At 40.1% G+C, this 18,191-nt stretch overlaps 1 protein-coding gene across 1 annotated transcript; it reads right to left on the bottom strand.

Moving 5' to 3' along the window:
* Positions 1 to 1,577: 1,577 nt before the first annotated feature.
* Positions 1,578 to 11,762, bottom strand: LOC136825637 (alpha-1,6-mannosyl-glycoprotein 4-beta-N-acetylglucosaminyltransferase-like). The gene is made up of 9 exons (XM_067082265.1): positions 11,623 to 11,762; positions 11,024 to 11,148; positions 7,908 to 8,079; positions 7,514 to 7,666; positions 7,256 to 7,418; positions 6,125 to 6,283; positions 3,084 to 3,331; positions 2,183 to 2,396; positions 1,578 to 1,964 (listed from the first exon to the last, which is right to left on the bottom strand). The coding sequence occupies exons 2-9, from the start codon at positions 11,133 to 11,135 to the stop codon at positions 1,716 to 1,718; spliced, it is 1,470 nt and encodes a 489-aa protein (XP_066938366.1). The 5' UTR covers positions 11,136 to 11,148; positions 11,623 to 11,762; the 3' UTR covers positions 1,578 to 1,715.
* Between the last annotated feature and the right edge of the window lie 6,429 nt (positions 11,763 to 18,191).

Raw genomic sequence — 18,191 nt, 5'->3', positions numbered from 1 at the left:
CAAGTTTCTATGACACTGACTTAGATGGCTTGGAACTGTTCAGCAAAATTGTAGATTGCAGAATGCTGCTTTAAACACGAGATAATGTTCTGATCACTAACCCACAGGAATTGCTTTGTTTCATTGTACAATATGGGGATGAAAGTGTTTTCCCAAACCTTCGAGTTGCCCTTAAGATACTGCTGACCATTGCAGTATCAACTGCTAGTTGTGAGCGATCATTTAATGATACCTGTAACCCGTTTGATACTCAGTCACCACATGAACTAGTCAATGTGGCAACAGGTAAAGAAGCAAAGGATGGCGTTAAACTTTGCCACAGAAAACACCAAACCTCAACGTTCTTGCAAAGATAAAGATAAAGCAGAAGGAGTCAAGGATGTGTTTGCAAGAATTCTAGCGCTGGAAAGTAAAATAAATGTCACATGCGACCTTCAGTACATTTTAACTTTCCCAGTTACAGATGTATCACTCTCCCTTGCTCATAGTGATGGAACTCCCATGGGATATTTATGAGAGGAAAAGTGACTCTCACGGGGAGACTGCCTCGATCTTGGGTGGCGTAGTGTTTAAAGAAACCGCCACTATGAAGTAAGATCCCCCAATGACATTTATATCTCTTCCAGACTTTGGAGGGAAAACCCCCGGTTGGGAGGCAGTGAAATTGATCGATGTCTACACGATGAATTTTCCCATTTGTGCATTTTTTCTGTTTTGAATATGTACGTTCATTAACACCATTTCAGGTTTAAATATATTGATATATTTATTCCAACAGGAATTCGAGTTTCGTCCTGAGAGGACGAATGATTTTACTCTTACATACTATATGACATATATTGTGGTCTCGAATAGTTATGACCATATTACTTCGTTTGATGACCAGGATGTTATTCACTAGTATTGCTTGGCATAGAATTAGTCATAAGCCTTTTTTGTGAAACAGCATTTCCTCTAGTTTTGAATTCCTTTGATAGGGGGCGTGAATCCCTCCATTTCATGACCGTAGCTTTAGCTGAACCACTTTCGTTAAATTTGCAGATAAAGTCTAGTGTTGTATGTCAGTGTTTAATTTCAGAAAAGATGGCCCTTCTTGACCCGGGAGGGCCATTAACATATATATAGATGTGTATAAATATACATACACATATATAATACATACATACATAAAGAGAGAGAGAGAGAATCACAATTATATGTTCATTAAGGGTCACACACGGGAAAAATATGGCTATGACCGCCTTCACCACTACCATCTCTGAAATATTCGATATTATTGTGTTCCATCCAAAAAAAAATATTACAGATAATACTAACTGTTAGCAGCTTAAGCATCGGAGTCCCTAACGGAAAATGACACCCATTTATCTTTAAACTTACGCTCATTTCTATACTTTCGTAAAATCAATAATAATAATAATAATAGCACATTAAGTTGTAGTAGTGAACAGACACAGTACATACTGCATGCAAGCACTACTCCTCCTCATCATTGCAGTCTTCTCGATAATATTATGGAATGGTTATAAATCAAATCTACGAGTACCTGTAACAAAGGTCGGAAGAATGCCAACGTGAATGTGTTTATCCTTTACTTGACAACAATGAAATATGAACGAATTCTGTCGGTGGAACCATGACTAGCTGACAAAACTCATTTTCCTGATCACACTTCAATATTATTTGACCAATTCGTACGGTTTTGCGTGAGAAGATTAATTGAGAGCGTCGGCGAAGACTGAGATTTCCTTGATGATAATCCACGACTTCTGTTTCGTTCCAATATTTATCCTGACGCACTGGATTCCTTCTGGGAACAAAAATCGCAGATGCCTCACGTCTATCGAACCCTTCTTGAACATTTGAATGGTCGTGAAACCTTCGCAGGACGCCCTCCTAGGACTCTGCATCTGCAGGAACCTTGGCGACACCTCCAGAATCCCGTAATTGAGCCGATCTCGAATCTAGATGGATTAAAAAAGTGTCATACTCGATGTCATTCGTGAATACGTTCTCGAATTTATATGGACTGGAGTAGTGTGACTTTCACGAACGGGTACTCCAGTTTATACACGGGATTTCAAATGGTTCTTGAGTTTAAGCGAAAAATTTCAAATGTTGAAAGGGAGAAAAAGCCAAATTTCATTGCAAATTATAAGCCGTCCCAGTACACAAGACTTACCTTGCTGCCTAAGGTTGCACCTGTGAGCACAACCACTCTCGACACGTTCAAAGGCTTCATAAAGATGACATCAAACGTGTCTCCTGGTCTGGGTATTCCCCAAAACATTCCAGGGGAAGAATAAGCCTGTTCTGGGCCAAACGACTGGTACTGTTTCATAGTGGTAACCACACGGGCTTCAGGATTGGTGTGGGGAATTCTCTTCGTGTCCGAACTAGAACAAACGGGAGAAGACTCGATATGAATACGGTACAAGTAGAATATCTTTTAATCTGACCAGTGCACGTCAACTACTAACAACTGACTTTGTCAGTGACCAGTAAGAAAAATGAATGTGAAAAAGAACTCAGGGTCACTAATTATCACCTTCCATGAACTTCCATCTCACAACTTGAGGTTTATTAAGCACTTCCAGTATGTTATCGACACCTCCCCCCACCATAAGAAATACTAAGACGTATTACAGCTCACTTTGATGGTTTCATTCGCTTGAAGTTTACCTATATCGTGAAGACTTTTAAATCATCTTTTTTTTTTTTTCACGTGGCCTTTGGCCAACTTCGGCAGAGGTAGAACGCTCAAGTTTACGTCCCAATCATTTTTCTCAGACGAAATGATCGTCGTGTATTAGACAAGAACGGTCTGGCAGTAATATAATTAGTAAATCACATTATATTCGATGGTTGCTACACCATGTAACTTATTCTGATAACTTTCCACTGCCATTTACTCTATATAAATATAGCCTAACATCGACACGAGATCGTGTACCTAAACAGTCAGTTGCTCTACAACTGAATTTTTATATTCTTGAAATTATGCAACAATAGAAGCCAAATCAAAAAACGTAATGAAAATGACTTATATATCTTCTGCATACTAATGGCTGCGATTAACTCACCCAAATGTGTTGTCTTTTATGGGCTGCGTTTTGTTGACCAAAGTGGAATGGATCCCAATGTGCTGGAAGAGGCCTGGAATCCTCCTGGTAGGGAGGCCATCCGGCGGTCTCTCGGGGGCCATCAGGGAGACCCAGTACTTGAAGAGGAAATCGACCGGGTGTTCTCGATGGAACAGCAGGAGGAACGTCGCCAGGAGGTTCAGATCTTGGCAGCGGAGCAACTGTCCTATGATAATGAAGCCAGAGAGCTGTAAATACATCATAACATTGATATGATTGTCAGTGCGTATTAGGTTCGTAAGTTAGGCTTAATACTGAAGATAACAAAACATGACAAAAACACACTTAGACGTAAGCTGGTCTCTAATAAATAAAGTAAGATTTTAGATATTTATTATGTATAATTATTCGCACGAGTCATCTCAAACTAAAGAACGGTAAAACCATACTATATGTGAGAGTTCATTGTTTAACTAAATTTAACATCTTGCGAACACAATTTGTCTATCTATTAGTCTATAACCACAAACACAAATTCTGCCCGTCCTTCTCTCTCTCTCTCTCTCTCTCTCTCTCTCTCTCTAAAAAGGCCATAACGGAAACAAAGACATTAGAATAAGCCACTATATTTCAGCCAATGCACATCGGCCTTCAGGCAGAACTATAGTGATTTATTCCAAGTTTGTCTCTTTTATGGACCTTTTTAGATAACTATGAAATTGTTAGATTACAATAAGCTGAGATATATATATATATATATATATATATATATATATATATATATATATATATATATATATATATATATATATATATATATATATATATATATATATATATATATATATATATATGGGTGTATGTATGTAATGCTCCAGCATAACTCTGAAAACGCATTGAGCAATTTCAACCAAACTTGGTATACATATGACTTACTATCTCGAAAAGATTGCTGTGGGGGTAAGACATCACTAGCACCAAAGGGGGTGGGGGTGGAAGGGCTTCCCTGAAACAGAGCTGGTTCTACCAGTGAGACGGGGCTGGTTATGCCTGTACACTTAGTAACTTTACGAATTTATCATACCTAATTTCGGTATACATATGACTTATTATCTGGAAAAGAATACTGTGGGGGTGAGACATCAATGGCACCAAAGGGGGGTGGGGGTTGGGAAGGAGGTGACAGAGAGAGAGTGAGAGGGAGAGGAAGTGAGAGAGAGAGTAGAGGGGGTGTTAGGGAGAAGAAAGAGGGAATGAGAGAGAGAGTAGAGGGGTGTTAGGAAGAAGAAAGAGAGAGAGATTTATCAGTTGTCATTCAGACTTATCCTGGGCAGTGCCAGGTTGGTCAGCTGATATATATATATATATATATATATATATATATATATATATATATATATATATATATATATATATATATATATATATATATATATATATATATATATATATATATATATATATAAAACACTTATGGTGCAGCTTACGCAAAGAAGTAAAGTAACTGATGAAATGTGGTCTGGTCTCTTGCTAGAATTACCAAAGGTACAGCTCTTGAGGTGGAGCAATGTCTAGAAAGAAGTTACTTCTTGTTCAAGTCCTTGGTTCACACACAAGAGTTTAAAGCTGCGCCACCCTCCAACCTGTGTGTCAAACGTAACTCCTTCACTTTCAAAGTAACATTTATATTGGTTCTTACTGGGTCCACAATGTTTTCAGAACACTATGCTCTCTCTCTCTCTCTCTCTCTCTCTCTCTCTCTCTCTCTCTCTCTCTCTCTCTCATGAAGCCTATGGGATATCTTCAGATATGGATATTCAGATCCCTTTGGACCCAGTCACTTTGTCTATCTTTACCCCCACAGAGGCGACTTATTATTTACAAGAAAAAAAAAAGCATCAGAGTATGCTTAGGTTTTACTTTACAATTTATTCTGCGGATTAAATGAAAAATAACCAATAAAAAATCAATAAAGTCTGATAAAATTTATGAAGTAGCAAAAATAAGTCACAGGTTCAATTACTGCAATCAAGAAGAGCACCTCACGTGGTGCACTGCAGGTACCACTAAATGGAAAGATTACTAGTATATATTATATGCCTCTGGTGGTTGAGCTGATTTACTAAAACATTCCTCCATTATGGAATGAAACTGGCTATTAGCAACTGACATGGGTGAATGGAAACTGTCCTTTCGCTGTGTGTGCTGACATAAGTCACTGCGAACATGTCATTCAAAATCAGCATAGAGTGATTCATCAAACAGTTTTGAAATCTTGCACAGCTAGTGTCACCAATTACTTTTCCTAAACGCTGATGTTCAGATGAAGATCATCCTCAGCCCATACACCTGAGACAACTGAGTGGTTCAGGCATGCACCTCATTTTCCACCTGATGCAGCTGTGAGCAGATGCATCAGAGGGGAACTCCAGGGACAAGGTTCCTGTCCTCCAGCAACCAATCAAGATCCTTTCTGATCTCTGAGCTTCCTCCTCACAGAATTAGCTGGGAGGTAGAATCACTTGGAACTGACCAGAGTCATTCCAGTTGCCACTGAAGCAAGAGAAGAGGGAGTCTTTTGCAAGACAAGCCTCCTTATGTACAACAGGAGGCCAAAAGGAAACAGCTCACAGATGCTTTGTCTGCTGCAGTGGGATGAGACCTAACTTGTCCCATTTTATCAAGATCCCCAGGTTGTGACAAAATGTGAGCTGATGATCTTTGTCCTGAAATAACTTCACCTCTAAGGATGTCAGAACAAACCAGATGCTTATAGCACTCAAACTGGGCAAAGGTAAAAGCAAGGGTGGATGCTCTCAAGAACACCAATAAAGCTGTTTGCCAGCCTCATGCATACAGCTTTGAACTGGCAGACAATCCTACTACACAAAAAACGGTGCGACTTTATTCTGGTGGCTTTTCACAGGGCTACATAAAAGGCTATGCTTTGTAGTACCATATAAGCAAAATGTTTATAGGGATCTGAAGTCAGTGGAGATATGCTGTCTAAAAGGAATAAACCTTCACTCATCAACACCTACCTCAAGGGACAACCAGTGATGATTTTCGTGCACCTGGACAAAATCTTTAATGGAGCTCACAAAATGAGTGGCGCTCATGACATCATCCTCCAAGACCAAGTAATAGCTCGAGGGGTGAACTGACCAGGTGTACCAAAAGAGAAACGCGAAGTCGAGTACCTAAAGAGGAAGAAAATATGATAATAATAACAAAATTCCTTTATTCCTCAGAATATGCTGGGTCATATTACAATTCTTGCGCCCATACCCTCAGTACTCTCGAAACTGGTTCCTGTTCGACTTGCTGAAACTACTTATTATGACCAGGAATGTTTAGAGTTGAACAATATACCAAAGCTTATACAGTACACTTTTCTTTTTTCACAACTCTTAATACCAGAATGTTAATAATTACAATAATTCTGGTTCTGATACAAAATATACCCGTTTAAACATGATAATGTTTATTACACAGTTTCTTAATATGAGTTATAACAAATATCGACGAGTTTCTCATAAAATAACAGAACTGTTATGAACATATGTACTTCCCGTGCGCACGCACGTAACAAACTTAGTAAACGGTGTACGGTAATGCAAATTCTACTGCTACTCTTACTTGTCCTTGAATATACATGCAAATATTCTTGTGCCCATGTCAGATGCCATTGGTGCATAGCTGGTCCGTCTACGCATGAGTCACAGGTGGGAAATTGTTAAGACGGCATTTTGTAACACTGATTAATGATCCTACCAAATAAAAGCTAATTCTGGGGATGAAATTCAAGATTAGAAATATTCAGTGGCAGAGTCTTCCACCACCATGATTATGTAATTTATTTCTAAAGAGGCACACCGAATGGGAATGGATTAAAAAAATGGCTGGCAAAATAAAAAGAAAAAATAACAAGAATAACACCGCCATCCCCTTCTGATAATTCACTGCCACTCTCTCTCTGGATAATAAATGAATATTAATTGTTTGGCGACCTTCAAAAGTACAGGACTGAAAAGGTTAAAGAAAACTATTCAGTACTTAATTCTCTCTCCTCTTCTTCGCCACTAAACTTGCCCGTCTCTAACTAACCCGAAAACCACTAAATTACCCGATGCACAAAAAGGCAACCACCCTTTTCTTGAGCTGAAGCTTACCTGCTTAACCCTCCACTTCACTCTGTCGACTGAATCGTTGTAGGTGCGTCTTGTCATAGAGTTGAGGTTGACGTAGAGCTCTAGTGGTGGCTGTAACACCCTCAAGAGTCCAGTCTCAATTTCTTTCCCGTATCTTTGGTTCAAGTCCGATGCGCGCAGCATTCTGTGAAGTGATAACACTGATCAGTGTTTCCGTGGAGTTTTGGATTGTCTTCCACACACACACACAGTTACAGGGAAAGAATTATTTTGTTTTACCTGACTTTGGGATCCGTATCAGCCAAGAGGATAAAAATGAAGATGTCGCGTTGCTCTTCCAAACTTGTTTCTTTCAGTAAGGAGTCAATCGTCATGGCCAGATAATTCTCCTTGCGCCATACTGACGATATCCCAATCGTCAGAAATCGCTTACTGGAAAAAATATACAAACACTCACTAAATATACAGTATATATATATATGCATGTGTGTATGTATGTGTGCATGTATATGTATTTGGACTGAACAATATCTTATTTACTTTTCTGTATAAATAAAATCTTGGCCAACTCAGAGATATTGGCCTTCTGATCTTAGGAATCCAATAGGAGCATTTTTGGCAAGTCCAATATTTCATCAAATACTATTCTTCGCTCATTCTGCTACTGACTCACCTTTGGTCACCTCTGACTTCCTTTCCACTGAGGACAGTATCAGAGGGAACTGAGATGGGAAAAGGGATGCCAGCAAGGTCATAGGTCCCTCTCCCATGAAGGCTGGTACCAAAAGTTCCTGTACCACTGTTGTTCAGGATTAATGGCCAATTCTTGAGGTGTTGGAATGACTCTGGCAATAAAATGAAGCAAGTGAATACAATACAAGTAAATAAATGTCCAAAGAACCATTTCTTAGTCCAATAATTTAAACCAGTGGGAGGCAGCTACATCTGGCCGATATAATTACTGGGTTGAGAACATGGCTCTACTACAAACTGGTGTTGCTATGCTTGTTTCCACTTTGCAAAACAATTAATAGATCATTCATCTTTGTAAGGTTGCAAAAAGGGTTTGCAGGGAATGTGTTGCTTGTTGTCAGTGTGAAGCCAAGGTCTGTTTTCAGTCTGTGGTCCCCCCTTCCCGAAGGCCTGTTTTCAGTCTGTGGTCCCCCCTTCCCGAAGGTCTGTTTTCAGTCCGTGGTCCCCCCTTCCCGAAGGTCTGTTTTCAGTCTGTGGTCCCCCCTTCCCAAAGGTCTGTTTTCAGTCTGTGGTCCCCCCTTCCCAAAGGTCTGTTTTCAGTCTGTGGTCCCCCCTTCCTGAAGGTCTGTTTTCAGTCTGTGGTCCCCTTCCCAAAGGTCTGTTTTCAGTCTGTGGTCCCCTTCCCAAAGGTCTGTTTTCAGTCTGTGGTCCCCTTCCCAAAGGTCTGTTTTCAGTCTGTGGTCCCCCTTCCTGAAGGTCTGTTTTCAGTCTGTGGTCCCCTTCCCGAAGGTCTGTTTTCAGTCTGTGGTCCCCTTCCTGAAGGTCTGTTTTCAGTCTGTGGTCCCCTTCCCAAAGGTCTGTTTTCAGTCTGTGGTCCCCTTCCCTGAAGGTCTGTTTTCAGTCTGTGGTCCCCTTCCCGAAGGTCTGTTTTCAGTCTGTGGTCCCCCCTTCCCAAAGGTCTGTTTTCAGTCTGTGGTCCCCCCTTCCCAAAGGTCTGTTTTCAGTCTGTGGTCCCCCCTTCCCGAAGGTCTGTTTTCAGTCTGTGGTCCCCCCTTCCCAAAGGTCTGTTTTCAGTCTGTGGTCCCAACTTCCCAAAGGTCTGTTTTCAGTCTGTGGTCCCCTTTCCCAAAGGTCTGTTGTTTCAGTCTGTGGTCCCCCTTCCCAAAGGTCTGTTTTCAGTCTGTGGTCCCCTTCCTGAAGGTCTGTTTTCAGTCTGTGGTCCCCCCTTCCCGAAGGTCTGTTTTCAGTCTGTGGTCCCCCCTTCCCGAAGGTCTGTTTTCAGTCTGTGGTCCCCTTCCCGAAGGCCTGTTTTCAGTCTGTGGTCCCCTTCCCGAAGGCCTGTTTTCAGTCTGTGGTCCCCTTCCTGAAGGTCTGTTTTCAGTCTGTGGTCCCCTTCCCTGAAGGTCTGTTTTCAGTCTGTGGTCCCCCTTCCCGAAGGCCTGTTTTCAGTCTGTGGTCCCCTTCCCGAAGGCCTGTTTTCAGTCTGTGGTCCCCCCTTCCCGAAGGTCTGTTTTCAGTCTGTGGTCCCCTTCCCGAAGGTCTGTTTTCAGTCTGTGGTCCCCTTCCTGAAGGTCTGTTTTCAGTCTGTGGTCCCCTTCCCGAAGGCCTGTTTTCAGTCTGTGGTCCCCTTCCCGAAGGCCTGTTTTTTTTTCAGTCTGTGGTCCCCTTCCTGAAGGTCTGTTTTCAGTCTGTGGTCCCCCCTTCCCGAAGGTCTGTTTTCAGTCTGTGGTCCCCCCTTCCCGAAGGCCTGTTTTCAGTCTGTGGTCCCCCCTTCCCGAAGGCCTGTTTTCAGTCTGTGGTCCCCCCTTCCCGAAGGTCTGTTTTCAGTCTGTGGTCCCCCCTTCCCGAAGGTCTGTTTTCAGTCTGTGGTCCCCTTCCCGAAGGCCTGTTTTCAGTCTGTGGTCCCCCTTCCTGAAGGCCTGTTTTCAGTCTGTGGTCCCCTTCCTGAAGGCCTGTTTTCAGTCTGTGGTCCCCTTCCCGAAGGCCTGTTTTCAGTCTGTGGTCCCCTTCCCGAAGGCCTGTTTTCAGTCTGTGGTCCCCTTCCTGAAGGTCTGTTTTCAGTCTGTGGTCCCCCCTTCCCGAAGGTCTGTTTTCAGTCTGTGGTCCCCCCTTCCCGAGTTAAAAGTTAAATCTGCCCCTCATTTCACTGTTACAGGTCTGGATTTTGCGGGTCCCTCATTTTGTGTTGATGTTCCTTCCAAGAAGATTTATGTTCTTTTCGCTTGTGCTGTTGTTTGAGCTGTCCACCTGGAGCTTACCAAGTCCTTTTTGATATATATATATATATATATATATATATATATATATATATATATATATATATATATATATATATATATATCTAATAGTCACGACCTTGCACACATGTTGGGTTGTGGTGTGAGTTCAGTTAGCTAAAGCATTTGGCCATTAAGAGGTATATGAGTATTTCCACTCATCCATACATACATACATACATATAGTATATCTCTTTGAATTCAAATACATTCTATCTGACCTAGGACAGACCTGTCCTCACCATCCTTATATATATATATATATATATTATATATATATATATATATATATATATATATATATATATATATATATATATATATATATATTATCACTATAGCTAACAAGTGATTGGAAAAATGCCAACTAATACTCATACTATCATTACTCCAGCAGAAGAAACATGTAAGGACGGAAGCGGTTTTTAAACCTTTCAGCCTAACAGGGAACAACTAATATCTGCCCAAAAATTGAGAAGCGAAAACAACCACAAATTTAAACAGAATCTGCAAAAAGAAAAAAAAAAATGACCTATAATATTACAGACGAAAAGAAGACCTATAATTCATTTTCGCTGTTATAAATACACACACATACACACACGCTCATTATTTTTAACCTGAAGCTCAATGAGGAAAGGCTGAACTAAAGCGTTTAGATAATGTAAAAATTAGGAATGGAAGAATACAAAATCAACGAATTCTAAATCTGTAAATATAGAAGCTTCAAGAGCAAGGCCGGCGTGACAAATCTTCAAAATCCCATAAAATTATATATAAAATCAGAGGTCTAACAGTTGTGTTTTCTTAGTATTCTTACCCCTATAATTATGGGCGTCGTTGCTTACGAACCAGGAGACATAACAGAGAATGAAGACGGCAGGAATGGCAAGGACTAAAACAAATGACAGTCGAATGGTTCTGGTCTTCATTCCAAGCACCAACCTGAAATTATAACGGTCTTCGTGAATGGGTACCAGAGGCCGAGTGCGTGGGAAACATCTCGTATATTGGCTAACTCCACGCATACATATTTTCCCGGAATTTTATGGTATACATTTACATGATTGGACTGTTACACACTTACATAGCTACAGAACAGGGCCACCTGTCCGAAGTACGGTGGATGCTTATCAAGACACTTCTAATAAAAGGATACGGCCCTCTGATCAGACATATTAGCCCAAATACATTTTTAAGTACAGAAAAATTGTAACGGTACCAAATCTCCCTACTGAATAATTTAAATGACAGAAGCGTCGACTAATAAAAATATGTTTTGCAAACGTACTTTTATCCAGTCGTTAGCTACTATCTTTAGCATATATCTCCGAACATTTATCCTCTACGCAGACTCCACAAATTTCCATATGTATGCATGGCACAACGATCTATCACACAAACTGACAAAACATCTACCTTCAAGAGCGGACGTTCATATGTCTTTTCATAACGATGTGTGTACCATGTAAAATACACTTCGTAGCGGTACACTTACTTCGGCGACCTCAGTCTCGTAAACACTATAACCAGATCGGTGCTGCAGACCGCTGCGGACTAGCCAGGGAGAACCTGTCCACTGGAATTTACAGTTCTAGACAAAACTTGTAACAGCGTGACGCCGCTTTTCCACGGATCTTACTAAATGAGTGGGTAACATAGCTAAAGAGTGGGCTCCTCGGATTTGAATGGAGAGTAATATGTTTAGGGAAATGTACTCATCGGACTATAGTGGATATTCTCATATGCAAAAGCGTTGCCAATCGAAAACTGACTGTCTAGATTTTTACTGAATCACCCTGTACGACCCAGGTTTAACCGATCAAAAGGTTCCAACTAGTGGTTAAAGTTGACATGCGATTTTTAAATGAGCCACAGTAATCTACTGCAGACTTCCTCATTATTAAATCGTGAATGAAGTTGCTCTAATCAAACTGACCATTAATTGTAACAAACGAATTATGACACAGCAATTAGCTTTATTCATATAACACTAACACCAAATAAATCTTGTGAAACCTGCTGAAGAAAGCATATAATTAGATGACCACATCACCTGCCGCCATGCTCGATTTATCAGTCTTTGAAGCAGTTGATTTATATCGCATTCACAGATAACTTCAGTTTGCAATGAACCAACAACGCGCTCAAGATGTCCTGATTGTCTCGGGATTGAGTGACAAAAAATTTTTTTCTTTTACTGCTTTCTCAAACCTTATTTTTTTCAAAAATAAATTATTATATATTCAAGAAGACTGAACCAAATTCAATTAAACTTTTACAGCATATATTATAGCTATATATCCATAATTTCTATAATTACAAGCGGGGAAAATTATTTTTGAGTGCACCTTTTTTTTGTCGTTATTTTTGAAAAATGACATTTTTTTAACTGCAAAATTTATGAAATTAGAGGTCGAATTTCTAAATTTGCCCGCACGTGTTTAGTTTCAGCATTAGTTCAATGACAAGTGGTAAAAATTCTAATCAAATCCCTTCAATCATAAGGTATCAACGGTGTCAGTACCCCCTTAATGCTGGTGTCAGTAAAATTAGAGGTTAATGAGATGAGCATTTTAATCAATACTCTTCAAATACTATTAGGTTTTACCCAAAAAATTTAATGAGATTTGCGCAGAGCGACAGGTTCCATTCCTACTCAGGTGCCATAGATATGATGTAGCTAGCTGGAACTTTCCTTCACAGAACAATGGCAAAAGTGATATCGAGCACAAAACTCTGTTCTCCCAACTGGCCACAGAATGAAGACGAGTCACATGATAATGAATCCAGGCCTGTGCCGAGGGGGCCGGTTGGGGGGATCAAACGACCCCCCCAAAAAAAAAAAATTCTGGAAGTCCATATTTTCTGTGACTATCTTTTCATTGAACTGTAGGCTACTTATAAAGTAAAAAATAACAATCTTTTGTTTTTTTGGCAAGTCTTCTCTTATAAATGTTGTTATTGAACATTAATATCATTCTTTAATAGTAGGAAATACAAGCGATGATAGGAATATGGTATAGGCCACCATATTTGTAGATTTTAGCAGAGAAACGATAATTTTAAAGCTGTGGTACGATAATCTGGTCGGAGACATTTGACGACACTGTAGCAAGGCTGCCGAAATGTGGAATTTTCAAGTATTTCATCTTGTATATAGAAGAAAAGGTCCAATTTTGGGAAAAACAACCCCCATCCCATAAAAAAAAAACTCTGGGTACGGGCCTGGCATCCACGTAGCAGTTAAATGAGTAATTAACGCAACACCCAATAGATGTGCCGCTGTAGAGGGCATTATGGGAACGGGTTGGGCGAGAGGTACGTTCTTTTATGCATTGCAAAATCTCCATATACTGATATCATTAAGAAAGTGATAGCGAAAGTTCATACTGCGATGATAAAGGCACCGAGTGTAAAATCTACAGTTAAGAAAATACCCTAAATAAATATGAGAATACAAGTGCTTAGGAAGTTAGGACCCATTGAATATCGTAACTTATCAACAGGCGTAATATGCGTTCACAAGATCGACATACAAAGCATTTCTGCAAATATGCATCCTGAATGAAGTATTAAAAAACCTAAAACCCCTCGATGGTGATAGACCCTTTTCTGTAAAGATGGAAGATCAAAGGTGGTCTGTGGTCTGCAAGCCACCTGCTGTAGAAATAAAAAATAAAAAAGCGAACAGATTTGTCAATTCACTTACGTTATTGAGGTAGTAACCACAAGCTTCTCTGGTGCATTCTTTATATGTTAAATTAAATCCTATCATATTCAGTTTTATTGCATGATTGGTCCTACATTCATAGTGAAGGTAGGCGATGTGGCTGATGGGAACTAAGGAATGCCAGATTTTGCTCACTTACAAATGACGGTTATTTGTAATATCCTTGAAATATTAACACAATAAGATTCAGATACTTTCGCCCTTTCATTTATATTCATAAGAAAGATAAAACAAGAAAAGCAGAGAAAAAAAAACTGAAATAACAAGATAGAGAGAAAGAAAGAAAAAATAATTTGGAAGAGAGCGATGAAGAGTGAAAGGGCTCCTTGGTAAGTGGGGAACTCAATTCTCAAAACCTTGTTATAGTAATGTTTGCTTTTTCACTGGCTGCGTGAGGTTACGGCTAACAAAAATGAACAGTTAATTGATTAATATTTTACCCGTCTAATAATAATTATCGTTAATGTAGAATACCATGGCTGTGGTAACTTAATTCACAAGCAATGTTGTTATTATGTTCGTAGCTTTTGAGAAATGAGCCTAACTTAAAGTTTCTAAGGATTGCGCAGCCCACACTGGCATTAGGAGGTGGAACAGTGTCATGCACAAATGCCGAATACGGTGACTTGGTTAAAACCCTACTACCATTGGAGGTTACTGACTTGGTCTCTCGAAGCACGGAAGAAGTTGTCAAAAAGGTTCCGATCATCGATACTGGTAGCGGAAACGTCAGACTTACAGCATTCTTTATCATTTATAATTTTTTTCCAATTGTGATCATAGCAGTTAGTGCTATGTGATAAAATAGCTGTTGATTAGTGTCACTATTGCTCGATTATTGTTTAGATTTTGTTTATATTTAAAAGACTTGGTGGCCATAAAATCTTACAGCTATTAGTGAATTTTATTTAACATACTGTATCAGATTTTTTATATTAATCGCTTGAGTATTTTATATTGTTTTTCCTTAGTGCGACAAGGTTGGGCATGCTTCAGGGAGATGCAGGGGATTCTACCCAACAGTCATACCCATACTATTTTTTTTCCTTCAAGGGTTGATAGTGTGTACTTTTATCATTGTTAGAAACATTTCCTATACGAATTGTTTCCATTAATCCCTTGAAGGAAACATGAAGTTGAATTAAAGCAAATTATTTTAAAAATGTCAGAAAATGAATACCTTTATCAAAGGTTTTATTCTAATATTTAGATACTTGATGTAGTGATGTGTAGATACGTCCATCATACATCTTTTACATCAAAACTTCTATTTAATGAAATATTACTCGGCCACAACAGCAACGCCCGAAAGGTGCACCCCATAAATAATGAGGCAGAATCACCAAGTTGTGGACTGTGGAGTTGTTGAACAATATTGCCGAGTAAAACTCATCGACTGGGAAGGACCAGAAACGAATCAGGCAGTGGATCCACCACTGGGAGGAGGGAGGTTCGCTGAAAACACCATCGAGGTGAGAAGCCACTTGTGATCATGCCCAGGACAGATGCCTTGATTATGGCAGCCACTGAGACGCATCCCAGGAGGACAGTGGTCCAGCATCTGCGGTTCAACTGCCATCCCATGACCTCGAGACTCAACAGGGCCGGGGTTTACTGGCATATCTCTGCACACAAAAGGTGGCTTACATATACGTAGGAATGTTGTCTGAGGTTTGCTCTGGATCACCTTTTGCATGACGAAAATAACTGGAGAAAATGTCATCTTGATAGATGAGGAGAGAGAGAGACACACACACACAAGGCCTGTTGGATATGACGTCACGGCATCACCCAGGTCCCCGACTGTCCAAGGATGCTTAAGCGAGCAAGTCTTTCTCTCTCCAGCTTCCTTGGCGGTACCTCAATTGAGTACGACGATTTCTCTTGATTCCGTTGTTTTATTCGTTAATTGGACCGTAAAACTTACATGGCATGATGAAATAACGTGCCACGGATGTATCTTGTGTGTTTTATTGGACGAGCTAATTATGGTAAGTAGGTAAACTCAACACTAAGTTCACTGCAGAGTAATAATCCCTCCGATTCCAGTGCTCTCAATTTCATGTTCCATTCCACATTAGGGTAACTTTTGACTGCAATATACAGTAAAGTCTGTATTCATCACACTGAAACCAGGCTACGCCAGGTCGGGAGTGCAAACAAACGTACAGTTATGTTTGTCCGGTAAGGTAACATAAGTTAGGCTTGTGCAAGTATAGCCTACTACCAGGTATAGCCTGAGAACTCTGTAGCCAGAAAAAGGGATTTAGGTAGGTGCTGTGAGCAGCAAGGTAAAGCGCAATATAAAGAAAGGGTAGAACTACGTAGTGGCTCCGCGGCGGCGACTACCTTCTAACTTAACCTTTCCTACAGTTTTTTGGTTGCTAATTAATTAACCTGTAATTAATCCCTGAAATCCATCCAACAACGGGTTTCCTTAAGCAATCTTCACAAGACAGAGCACGGGTAAGTCTGTTTCGAACGGTTCATATCCCGTCCGGCAAGTGCAATAACTTGTTAACGTATGGGTAACCCCCCCCCCGGGCCAGTACTAAACACGGTAATTCTAAGCCGGCTGTCCGCGGTGAGCTAGACTGTGGCAATTGGCGTTTTTCTATGTTATTTTACTTGCTTTACAAGAATTTAAAGTCATATTTTGTCGGCCGGCTGTAAATATACCGTAATTGACCTTTGAAGACTACACGACTTAAGTACCCTAACGCGGTAGGTCTAAGCCGGGTATTCACGACAAGCCCCCACCTCCTCCATAACTAATACGCAAAATTGTAACCAGTAAACACCTCTAGGTACGTTAGGTTGGTATTTTTCGGGGGTTTACTGGTTACAATTTTACCGTATTAGCTATGGAGGTGGGGGCTTGCCGGAATGCCGGCTTAGACCTACCCCACGCTAGGTAATACAAGTCGTGTAGTCTTCAAAGGTCAATGACAGCTTAGTTACAGCCGGCCGACAAAATATTACTTTAAATTCTCTAAAGGAAGTAAAATAACATAGGAAAATGTCAATTGCCATAGTCTAGCTCACCATGACAGCCGGCTTAGAATTACCCTAAACACGGCGAAGGGACATTTCGTTTGGCCGACAACAAACAGATGCACCGCCAGTATCAGAACCCCTAAAAGTGTAGAAAAAACCAGTTGAAAAGGTAAAAACAGGCGCAGAGCTAATATATAGAATTACCTAGAACTCCCAGTGTAGCCTATGTCAAACAACTCCCAATGTAACAAATGTCACAAAACTCCCAATGTAGCCTATGTCAAACAACTCCTATTGCAGGACTTAGCAAGAGCTTTGGAAATGGCACAGACATAGAAGTTATAGGTTCATCACAAGTGGATGTACAGCATAGTGATCAGGGAATAGGCATGTTACCATTGTCCTTAGTCAAAGGTAAGGGACAAACCTTATTGGACCTAGTTTGGTTAAGGTGAATAAAATCAGACTGGCCTAGTATTCTAGGGTTACAGGTACAAAACAAAAGGGATGTCGGTAACGAACCTAACCTCATGACATTACCATGTTTTAATGCTCGTATGTACATGATGTACAAATATTATAAAACCATCTCTCCTCTTCCACAGGTAACAGTTGAGTACAGATTAATGAAATGGCACACTGTACAACATAATATCCTACCTACAGTGAAGGGTAAGTGCACAGTACATGCGTTTGTTCACGTCTCTGAAGGACATCACTTAGGAGATTTAAAGATCCCTACAGAGGTTCATGAGACGAATATCATTTAGCAGATATTGAGTAACTTGCAGAGAGCTGACATTGCTGAGTGTATTTCTAAAACCTGCAGTAGCATTGGTGTGTGAGAAATTTTAAATCATTTACTTAGATTGTCATTTAAATATTAATACATTAAACATTTCATTTATTGTCTAACTTCAAATTGTCATACAAGTATTAATAATCAAGTCAAAATCAAAGAAATAAGGTCTTTATTTTGCAATGCATATAAAGTTAATATGAAGGACATCACTAAGTATGCATTGAGGGTTTCTCGTGCCAAAAAGGAGCGTCGCCTTCTTGTCTCTTACTTCTCGTCAAGCAATTCACCAAGCTAGAGATGAATGGAAGTCGGATGTGAACCTCAAGGTCTTCAAGTAAAAGCCGGCTCAAGTGGCTGCAGGGGATCCTTCCCTCATCCTCAAGAATTGAATCAAATTTCAACTTAAAATCTAATGTTCCTACTGAATGAACTATTCTGTTAACAAGGATTTGCGGG

This window comes from Macrobrachium rosenbergii, chromosome 39 (assembly GCF_040412425.1).
Source record: "Macrobrachium rosenbergii isolate ZJJX-2024 chromosome 39, ASM4041242v1, whole genome shotgun sequence".
In the NCBI taxonomy this organism is placed as follows: domain Eukaryota; kingdom Metazoa; phylum Arthropoda; class Malacostraca; order Decapoda; family Palaemonidae; genus Macrobrachium; species Macrobrachium rosenbergii.
Note: the sequence above shows the minus strand (reverse complement) of the source record. Positions and strands in the feature narration are given on the sequence as shown.